Below are 10,935 nucleotides of genomic sequence, written 5' to 3'. Positions count from 1 at the left end.
GATTATACAGTTTATATGAACAATAAAATATTTAACCTAGTGATTGCCCCCTCTCTGAATTACATTTTAACTGTAAAGTACATGGTATAGATTTATTACTGCATTACAACACTGAGTGACATTTGAAGGCCAGTCTCCTGTTATATAAAGCATAGAATAAAAAATATTGAGACATTATTCCATAACAGGTTTTTTGCAGTAGATAATTATACTTGTAGCAAGAAAAGCGCAGATGAAGCTAAGGACTACAACTCTCCCATGTAATTATTCCTATATGCTATGCCAGTGAGTACGGACAGTACCAGGACTATGAAACTGACACCTGAGCTCTTTCTATTATGATACATCACAATGTCACCCCATGTTGCTGTTTAAGTTTTACACTGATGTACATTATACTGACTCAATATTCCTCAGGAACAGTCAAGAAATACATGATCAAGATTTTAGATTTTTCACATTACTTTTATACCACATAATTGCGAAAAGAAAAAATCATAGCTCTTGCATATCCTTTTAGTTACAAATGTACAGCACAAAGCCACGGGACTCAAGCTGACGTCCTGGATTTGCATAGAGAGCTGTTAATTTGCTTCTGTACCTTCATCAGAGTCTGCACTACAGTTGCTTTACATGCGTTTGTGAATGTGCAGGACAGCATGACATGTGGGGCAGGAATGCTCCACATCCTTGCAGTCTTTCACACAGAAGGGGATCAAACAGCAAGGCCAGCACCTATTGTGGAACATCAGAACGGATTCAATTGAACTGGTCCAAATAAACCTCAGTTTATATGGGTGTGTGTGTGCTTATGTTGCGGTCTCTACTCACATCAACACTCCCAGCACACCACAGATTATCCAGGTGAGCATGCCAACATTGTACTTGATTGTAGTGACAACGTTGCTTTGGCAGTGAGGACACATCATTTGTCCAGGGGCATCAGCAGGCAGCTGCTGCACCACTATCACTGGGTTCACTGTGAGCACAGAAATACCAAACTAATGCCATAGCTCACACCAACCTGTCACTCAACTCAAATCCTTCTACACAAATCTACAGACGCTTGACTTTATCAGAGACAGTTGGAGAGAATCACTCACCAGGCTGTATGACTGCAGGTTGTTGTGAGCTGATATTGTAGACAGGTTGCTGACCTGGATATGAAAAAGACACATTCAACTAGAGGAAAGTTTAAAAGCAACCATATGGAACATGACAGGAAAACCCCAATAGGAGCTATGCTGCACAAAAGAGCAAAACAAGCAGGCAAAACGTCACAGGAGCATCAGTCGGCAGCTGCTGCACCACCACTGTGAGCACAAACTGACTGTTATAGCTCACAGCACTTCACCAACATGTCACCTAAGTCACAGCTGTCTGTTTTATACATTACCCAAATCCTTCTACACAAATCTACAGACGCTTGACTTTATCAGAGACAGTTGGAGAGAATCACTCACCAGGCTGTATGACTGCAGGTTGTTGTGAGCTGATATTGTAGACAGGTTGCTGACCTGGATATGAAAAAGACACATTCAACTAGAGGAAAGTTTAAAAGCAACCATATGGAACATGACAGGAAAACCCCAATAGGAGCTATGCTGCACAAAAGAGCAAAACAAGCAGGCAAAACATCACAGGAGCATCAGTCGGCAGCTGCTGCACCACCACTGTGAGCACAAACTGACTGTTATAGCTCACAGCACTTCACCAACATGTCACCTAAGTCACAGCTGTCTGTTTTATACATTACCCAAATCCTTCTACACAAATCTACAGACACTTGATCAGAGACAGCTGGAGAGAATCACTCACCAGGCTGTAAGACCTGAGGTTGTTGTGGGCTGTATTGGTAGGCAGGTTGCTGAACTAGATATGAAAAGGACACGTAATTAGAGAATAGTTTAAAGAGCAAAATGAAGCACAAACAGTACCAAGCCTTTTACCACAAGGACTAACATGACAGGAAAACCCCAAATAAAGATCAGAACAAGCAGGTAAAATGACACAGATCAAAGACCTTTATATCTTACAAGGCTGGAAATTAGGCTGAGGCTGGGGTCCCACATAGGCTGGTGCTTTCGGGTCTTCAGGGGGACCAGGATATGGTGGGGGTTGTGCTGGAGGTCCCTGACTCTTTTCCATAATATCTGTCTGATGTAAAACAGACAGCAAAAATAAGGCCTTGTAATCCAAATGTTTCCTCTGACCTCTCTCAGTGAATGACCACAGTGACAGTCAGGTGTTTCAAGTGTGGGTCATGGATCCAGGATGAAACCTGGAATCTTCACTCTATTTACCATCTTTTCTCCCTCCCAAAAGAAAACTTGCTCATCAAGTTGTAGGGCATACTAAAGCAATGACTCTTCAGTTTTTACACCACTGTCTCCATTTGTATGGAAGCAAACAGGTTTGGCAGCATTTCATTTTTCATTGTTAAGAAACTACGAAACATCAAACTAGAAACATGAGATACTTTAAACAAAGCAGGTTTGTGAGTTCTGCTAATAAGTAGCTTTAAATTAAGATATTTCTTCTCTCAAGAATAATCTTGCTAAATCTGACTGATAAAACTAAACATTTTCAATTAACATAGTCAGCAATTACAAAAATTTCAGGGAACTGTGTGAAACTACAAACATTTGTCTGCTTGTTGTCTAGATTATCATTTTAATTGCTGGCTTCAGCATTCCAGTCATTATATGTTATGGTGTAACCTTTACTCAAGATGTAAGGTTCTGATTAGAATCACTTTTAGTTAGAAATAACTGTGAAACATTAACAGATATGTTTGATATTTGATTAGCCAAAGCCTTTTTTACACACTTAAAAACACACCCACAAATACCAACATTAGGTGAGATTTAGTTTTGTTACTGAAACATACATTTACATGGATTAGCTATAATGCAATAAACATTCAATAAACATTGTTTTTTCTTACGTTACATGCATCTTGATAATAGCGTAGATGTTAATCTATATAGAGCATCACTTAACAGATTCTAAGTCACTACAGTGACATAACACACACCGCATACAGCCTTTTTAACATATTCTTAACACTGAATAAACAGCAACAGATTTCACAGTGAAACAAACTTCACAGTGAGTCTTGTGATAGACCAAAGATCAATTTAAACAACAGCCTAAGTAAATATGGCTACTTCAAAAGTCTTCTAAATATATTTATGCTTGATTTAGAAAAGAAAAATGAAAATAAATATAAACTCACAGAGAGATGTAAGTAAAGGAGGACACAGCTTCACCTGGCTGAACGAGTCAGGACACTAACCCAGAAATCGTGCTGCGTGCCAACAGCATGACTAGCTACTTTTGCTTTTTTTCACAGCTGATTATTTGGTCCTGCCAACATATTTCCTGAAAAATCCATTTTTACCACGATTTTTATTTTGTCTTTTGTCTTTATTTTGTCTGATTTATTGTGGTGTTTAAAGTATATGTTTCTACCTCATTATCGCCAGAATTGAATTGATTCAGTTAATGAAGTTTTTCCAAGGAATGGTAGAAGGAAATCCACAGGCTAAACATACATAGTATATAGTACAACAGCATATATATATTAATATAAATATAGAAATACTATAGTTCAATCTTTACATAAGTAAATAACCACTATAGACAGGGAGGACTCACTCTTTTCTTTTTTATTGAAATAACATCATTTTGAAAATACATTAAATGTAGAGTTGAATGTAAATGTAATTTATGTAACTATAATGTGTTCAGTTTACAAACACAAAACAGTTTTTGTTTCAAATGCAGCAGAGATTACCACCACAGGTTGTAATGCTCTGTGTCATGTAATCATTCTTTTACAGAGCGCCTCTCTGCTCTTGTAGATTCACATATTAAGAAGCTTATCTTCCATACAACCACAGACGTGTTGCAAAAGATTTTTCCCCCTTCCTGTTTCCAGTCAGTATGCTTTCCCTTTGACCTGTTTTCCTGCTATCTGCTCTGTCCTTCTACTGCTCACACTCATCAAGCAAAGTCTCACTTAATCCACCACCAGTGTACCCTGTTCCTGACACAGTCCTGACACAATACTTGAACTACAATTGTATATGCTCCCGGTCAAGTGAACTCAATTTCACAATCACCTCAAATTACTACCTGGGTCTTGTCCACCAGTTAGTTGAGCATACTATTAAAATGGAAAAATAATAATCTAAAATGTGACATCATGGAAATATGATCAGCTAGGTGTGCTTTTGATTTTCTTTTCTTATTTATCAATTTATTTCATTTCACATTTAATATGGGAAATTTAATAATTTACTTAAGTACAAAGTTTGGTCCTAAAGCCTGTGGTGGTGAACCATGCAGTAATTTAGTTGAAGTTACTCAACACTCTTTAATATCCACATGACATTTTATGTAGCCTGGATCGAGTCTGTAAAAAAGAATGTGTTGGCTCTTCTCTTTAAGCTTGGGCCCCTGTTCACTGGGGACAGGCAGTGATATGGTCCAGGGGAGGCTCACACATTCACTACTGACCAACGTGACCAGCCAGTATTTGATGCCCAATCTGGAAATATCCATTAAAAGGGGAGCTCTGTAATAAATCTATTTGCATTGTTTGTTCCTAATCCGTACCTACTATACACTCACTCTAGTCCTCTCTGTTCCAGGTCCAGCCCTTCCACTCTCCATGCCTTTATGCTGGCTCTAGGACCTTTGCTCACCACCATTGTCCCTCCTCCCACTTGAGTCTGTCTATTTGAACGTTACCATACCACTGGAAGCATTCTGTAAATACTTGGTAAAGTTTTCATTAACTTACATTAAATTTTTTTTTTAGTTAACAAGGCACTTGTTAGAAGCATTTGTCAAGCTTCTTTATTTTATTCATCTGCAGCAAACACTTAAAGCTTCACTCTGAGTCTCTGCTTGGTATTTGCATGAGTCCAGTTCTACAACTAAATCCATACAGATCTTATCATGGATTGTATATTGTATGTAAAAATCAACTATATCTATTGATCACTTATCGTTTGAATATTGTTATACTTGTTCTACTGTATTACACCCTTGAAGGAGATGAGCAGGCCTGTTACCTGTTAAATTCACCATAAAATTAAAGGTAAAAGAGGAAATTATCATATCATAGGCCTTTTGACAGCAGACATTTCGACTTGTATCAGGAAAAGCATGGGTGAAACTAAAATCTACAGCTCGTGCCCATCTCCATTTATTAACTATTGTACTACATCTGTTTTCTTTCAGGAGTTAACAGTTCTAACTAATGATTTGGCCTGTCCCCTAGATGTTCCCAGGTCCACATGTTATTTTATTGTCATAAAATATCAAAGGCTTCTTTGTCAGCATCTATGTTTGTTACCAACACAAAAACCAGCATATTAAAGCTTTACAGAGTTAGGATAATTATGTTTAACCTAAAATTAACTCCTCTGTTAGCCTTTTTACATGGATGATGGTGAACCCCAGAGCACAGGTGAATATCACCCCAGAGCACAGGTGAATATCCCCATATTACTGTTTTCAGTTGATTGTCTACTGAAAGCGACATGTACCGCAATTATGTCAGAAAATGTATACTGTATACTGTACACAGTTCATGTATACTGTATACAGTATACAGTACATCTATAATGAATGAAATTGAAACTCACTCATGTGTATTTCTATTTTCTAGATCAATTTAATACATCGTCATAAGATGTATATAACATCTTTCTTCATAATTGATCTAAAAGACTGTTTTAGTAATTATAAGGTGGTTAATTCCAGCTTAATTTCAGTTAGTGTTTTTCACAGAAATGTGCCGATTATTGCACAATACAGGGCTGCACCATAGATTAAACTATATACTGATAAAACATAGATCAAACATTTTCTTCATGATTTACTTATAAATGCTAAGTGCTGAGAGAGCCAAGCAAGCAGGCAGAATGACACAGGTCTATGTCCTAATGTCTAAAGTCTTACCCGGCTGGGCAGCGGGCTGAGCCTCTACAGGGAGACCAGGGTACATTGGTGGTTGTTCCTCAGATCCCTGACCTTTTGTCATGAAATCTGTGATGTATGACAGAACAGAAGGTCTTGTGATCACTCTCATTAAAATTCAGGTACTTAAAATGCGAGCCAGTCCTGGATCTTGAGTCCCCCTGGAAGTCACAGGGTCACAAAAAGTATTTCTTTTGAAAACTATTTCTTCCATCCATCCATCCATCCATCGATCCATTTTTTATACCCGCTTTTTCCTGAATCAGGGTCACTGGGATCTGCTGGAGCCTATCCCAGCTTTATAATAAAATAATTTTTTAAAAATAGTAAAAACGCTAAAGGTCCTGTTAAAGAATCTGTGAGACCCAATATGTTTTTTCCATTTCACCTAAATATTTTGTTTCTACCCAATGATCCCTAGGGGGCTTCATAACTTTCTAATCAAGTTATACTGTTTTATAGCAATGAATGTCCAATTATTACATCACTGTCTCCATGTGTGTAGAAGCAAACAGGTTTGGCAGCATTTCATTATTTCATCAGTAAGGAACGAACTGTGGAATGTCAAACTAGAAACACCAGTTAATATGCAACTCCCATGCTTCTGTGGGTCACCTTTATTTAGATCATACTCACTGTTTTATCAAATACACAGTACCAATGACAAAGGAGTATAACATCTAAACCATGTTATTTTTTCTTAGAAGAAATTTATTTCCATGTAAGAAACGTCTCCAAAACACCTAATGTGACAACTAATGCAAGCTAGTCATTTCAACATCGCTGTCTCATCATCCACATAGCCTGGAGGTTTTTGGTTTGGCTTTTGTATAGTTTCAGGAAGTGTGTGGTCTGTCCTGTGGGTAAGGTTTTTATGTTTGTTGTATTAAATACGACACCTGTTTGGCTGATCAGGATCCTGCCCACATTTTCTCTGATTATGGGTTGAAGGCAGGGTTGGTGATTCCTGTCAGATTTAGTTGAGACATTTCTCATATTTTAGAGATTAGATTAGAGGGGTCACATAAATGGCTATTGGATCATAACAGCTCTTACCTGTGCCCGTTTCCATTTTGCATGCTATTTCGGCTAGGTGTGAAGTGAAACCAACCTGGAGGATAAATCTGAGATCATAACTAACTTCCCTCTGGCTGAAGAAGCCAGTTTGATGAGTGGTGAAACATTTTGACTCTGCAAAATGAAGTTCATCATCTGTGGCAGCAGCAGGGCTGAAAAAAGCTTGACTGATCATTTTACTTGACCCGAACAAACCCTTTGGCTGGCCGCCTGCACTCTCAAGAGTTTCCCATAAGGCATTGCAACTAGATGTGTTTACTGGTCTGTTTCTATAGCTGCAGCTGGTAAACTGTGACAGGGAAAGTATCCTGTTTGCAAACAGACAACTCAATTCAGAAAAGCTACAGCTAAAATGAAGTTGGAGGCTGCAAGAAATAACATCAGAATTAATCAAATTCAGGCTGTGCATGTTCATGTTTTCTTACGACTTCGGAGTGAAGTCAGAATTAAAGGGTGGAATTTCTTAAATTGTCTCCAAGCTCATCTGAGATCTTATCTTTCAACTTCTGACTGACTGGACACACCTGATCCAATTCATTATGTGTTAAATACATTTCCTACAATAGTTTATGTTGTATCTGCAAGATTTTTCAAAAGTTGACCTCTATGTTATAATGGTATATCTAGTTTCTTCAGTTGTGTTCTCTTAAGTTGTTTGCTTTCAGCTTTCATATCAAGATTTCACGTTAGTAAAATGAAGCAGGCAGCTCCAGTTAAAAGTTATAGATTATAGTTAGAAATCATCCCGTAACATCTGTTTGCTATGCTATAAGGCACTGCTACTTTTCACTGCTTCAGTACACAATGAGGAGGTCCAAACAGCACAAGCACCTGTAGTTCATCTCACCACAAAGTACATGGCATACACATACAAGCTCATGTTTAGTTTGCATACAGCCTTTCCCATATACTGTTCTTGACAGTGAACAAACAGCAATGGGTCCTGTGATAGAACATCAATTTCTGAACCTAAACAACAGCCTGATTCAATATAGCTTATTATAACCTGAACAAACTTACATTTTTGTTTGTTTATTTGTTTGTGTCTTCTTTTCCTTTGGGCTGCTCCCTTCAGGGGTCACCACAGCGAATCATCTGCCTCCATTTAACCCTATCCTCTGTATCCTCCTCACCCACACCAACTATCCTCATGTCCTCCTTCACTACATCCAAGAACCTCCTCTTTGGTCTTCCTCTAGGCCTCCTTCCTGGCAGCTCTAACCTCAGCATCCTTTTACCAATGTGTTCACTGTCCCTCCTCTGAACATGTCCAAACCATCTCAATCTGGCTTCCCTGGCTTTTTCTCCAAAACATCTAACATGAGCTGTCCCTCTGATGTCCTCATTCCTGATCCTATCCATCCTCGTCACTCCCAGAGAGAACCTCAACATCTTCAGCTCTGCTACCTCCAGCTCTGCCTCCTGTCTTTTTCTCAGTGCCACTGTCTCTAAACCAGACAACATTGCTGGTCTCACCACTGTCTTGTCCACCTTTCCTTTCATTCTTGCTGACACTCTTTTGTCACACATCACACCTGACACTTTCCTCCACCCGTTCCAACCTGCTTGCACACGTCTCTTCACTTCTTTTCCACACTCTCCGTTGCTCTGGACTGATGACAATATCATCTGCAAACATCATGGTCCACAGAGATTCCTGTCTAACCTCATCTGTCAGTCTGTCCATCACCACAGCAAACAAGAAGGGGCTCAAAGCTGACCCTTGGTGCAGTCCCACCTTGAACTCCTCTGTCACCCCTACAGCACACCTCACCACTGTCTTACAGCTCTCATACATGTCCTGCACCACTCGAACATACTTCTCTGCCACTCCAGACTTCCTCATACAAAACCACAGCTCCTCTCTCAGCACCCAGTCATACGCTTTTTCCAAATCTACAAAGACACAATGCAGCTCCTTCTGGCCTTCTCTGTACTTCTCCATCAGCATTCTCAAAGCAAATATTGCATCTGTGGTTCTCTTTCTTGGTATGAAACCATACTGCTGCTCACAAATGCTCACTTCTGACCTCAGCCTAGCCTCCACTGCTCTTTCCCATAACTTCATTGTGTGACTCATCAGCTTTATTCCTCTGTAGTTTCCACAACTCTGCACGTCTCCCTTGTTCTTAAAGATGGGCACCAGTACACTTCTCCTCCATTCCTCAGGCATCCTCTCACTCTCCAAGATCTTGTTAAGTAACCCAGTCAAAAACTCTACTGCCACCTCTCCTAAACCCTTCCATACCTCCACAGGTATGTCGTCAGGACCAACTGCCTTTCCACTCTTCATCCTCTTCAACGCCCTCCTCACTTCATCCTTACTGATCTTTGCTACTTCCTGCTCCACAACAGTCACCTCTTCTACTCTGTGCTCTCTAACATTTCCTCATTCATCATCTCTTCAAAGTATTTCTTCCATCTTTCCATCACACTTGTGGCACCTGTCAACACATTTCCACACCTGTGCTTAATCACCCTATTACCTAGCACAGGCACATGAAGACACTGGATTGTGCCCCCCTGTAGTTGCATTTGTTTATTTGTTTGTGAATTAGGTAAAAAAAAAATACTACTGCATTGTTGTTCTTTAATGCTGAAGTACAGAAATGTATACGTCTGCAAAAATCAACAATAGATTTTCAGGTAGTGCTGGTATTTTGTATTTGTATCTTAATTGTTTCCACCTGCATGTTCTATTTTTACTCAACTGAAGACAAACACTGCTGCTTACCTTGATGTGAAGGTGTGGAGGGTGTGAGAGAGCCCTGGTGCTACTTCTCCTGATGACTGAGGGTAACTGTGTTCACTACAGCCAAGGCAAATGTCTGTGTAAGTTGTCAGATAAGAGGTGGAGCTACAATGTGCAAAGGTGTGGACCACATCTCATTTCAGAAAGCTATTTAACCACCATCAGTTGTTTTGGTGGTGTCTTGTCACAGTAAAAATCCCAACAAAACTCGTTAGAGACAGTAGTGTGAATGTAAGTGTCATAAGAACATATGTTGTGTTAATACAGCAAGTGATTGTCAAACCTGCTTAGGAACAGACTTTGAGCAATAAGAAGGAAGTAAAAAATATGAAATATTTCAAACCAGGTTGCATATATGTAGTTTATGTTTTTTGAAGTTTTACACATTTCACCTGGACACGGTAGTTTTAGCAAAACTTACTCTAACAGGAGTAAATAATGTATTTGTCTGAGACTCTTTTCAATGGAAAATGAAGACACATTTGGTGCTAGTGAATATGTACAGTGCAACAGTGTGTTTCACTAACTTTCTATTGCATTTAGGATAACAGAGTCTATGGAGCAGAGAAATGAGCTTTTTTGACCATATTTGTTGGTAGGATTAACTCATTGTTGGTTTTGGGTCATAGGATTTGTTGACCACTGAAAATTATTAAATGTCATCATACTGAGAGTTTTATCTCAGCAGTTGTATTAGTGGTTAGCTCCTACAGTTGTGTGTTTATTAATGGCAAGTATGATTCCAGTGTAAAAGATGAAAACATAATGTACATTTTCCTTAAAGAGCAATTTCTTTTGTTTTAACGCAGGTATAGAATCTGTATAATAATAATAATAATAATAACAATACATTTTATTTCATGGCGCCTTTCAAAGTCTCAAGGTCACCTTACAGAGAGAAAAGGAAGCATACAGCATGAAATACATAGAGTGCATTAAAACAACAGTAACAAGAATGCATAAACAGAGGGAGAGAATGTAAAGGCAAAAGTGCAGAGCATCCAGGAAGTGGGCGATGTACAGCAAAAGCAAATTGAAACACAGAAACCCAGATGACAGAACAACAAATATGAAACAATATGAGACAATATGAAATAGGCAGAGGGTGGTAG

General features: G+C 39.0%; 1 protein-coding gene across 6 annotated transcripts; it reads right to left on the bottom strand.

The window, feature by feature from the left end:
- Positions 1–9,886, bottom strand: LOC113128411 (lipopolysaccharide-induced tumor necrosis factor-alpha factor homolog). Of its 6 annotated transcripts, none has more exons than XM_026303727.1 (8): positions 9,806–9,886; positions 5,977–6,063; positions 2,024–2,157; positions 1,819–1,872; positions 1,464–1,517; positions 1,104–1,157; positions 832–979; positions 1–735 (listed from the first exon to the last, which is right to left on the bottom strand). In XM_026303727.1, the coding sequence occupies exons 3-8, from the start codon at positions 2,070–2,072 to the stop codon at positions 630–632; spliced, it is 465 nt and encodes a 154-aa protein (XP_026159512.1). In that variant the 5' UTR covers positions 2,073–2,157; positions 5,977–6,063; positions 9,806–9,886; the 3' UTR covers positions 1–629. The 6 variants fall into 6 exon arrangements, with proteins under 6 accessions (XP_026159512.1, XP_026159513.1, XP_026159511.1 ...); XM_026303723.1 differs by having other exon boundaries at positions 7–735; positions 2,037–2,157; XM_026303728.1 differs by lacking the exons at positions 5,977–6,063; positions 9,806–9,886 and adding an exon at positions 3,239–3,330 and having other exon boundaries at positions 2,024–2,153.
- Between the last annotated feature and the right edge of the window lie 1,049 nt (positions 9,887–10,935).

This window comes from Mastacembelus armatus, chromosome 1, assembly GCF_900324485.2.
Source record: "Mastacembelus armatus chromosome 1, fMasArm1.2, whole genome shotgun sequence".
Taxonomy (NCBI): domain Eukaryota; kingdom Metazoa; phylum Chordata; class Actinopteri; order Synbranchiformes; family Mastacembelidae; genus Mastacembelus; species Mastacembelus armatus.
Note: the sequence above shows the minus strand (reverse complement) of the source record. Positions and strands in the feature narration are given on the sequence as shown.

What these genes read in the sequence shown, in the direction of transcription:
- LOC113128411 (XM_026303723.1), bottom strand. Translation starts at nt 2,148, where the DNA reads ATGGAAAAGAGTCAGGGACCTCCAGCACAACCCCCACCATATCCTGGT. An exon ending in ACCTCAGGTCTTACAGCCTG is followed by an intron (nt 1,518 to 1,818) that starts GTGAGTGATTCT and finishes TTTCATATCCAG; the next exon opens with GTCAGCAACCTGTCTACAAT. An exon ending in GGTGTGCTGGGAGTGTTGAT is followed by an intron (nt 736 to 831) that starts GTGAGTAGAGAC and finishes GTTCCACAATAG; the next exon opens with GTGCTGGCCTTGCTGTTTGA.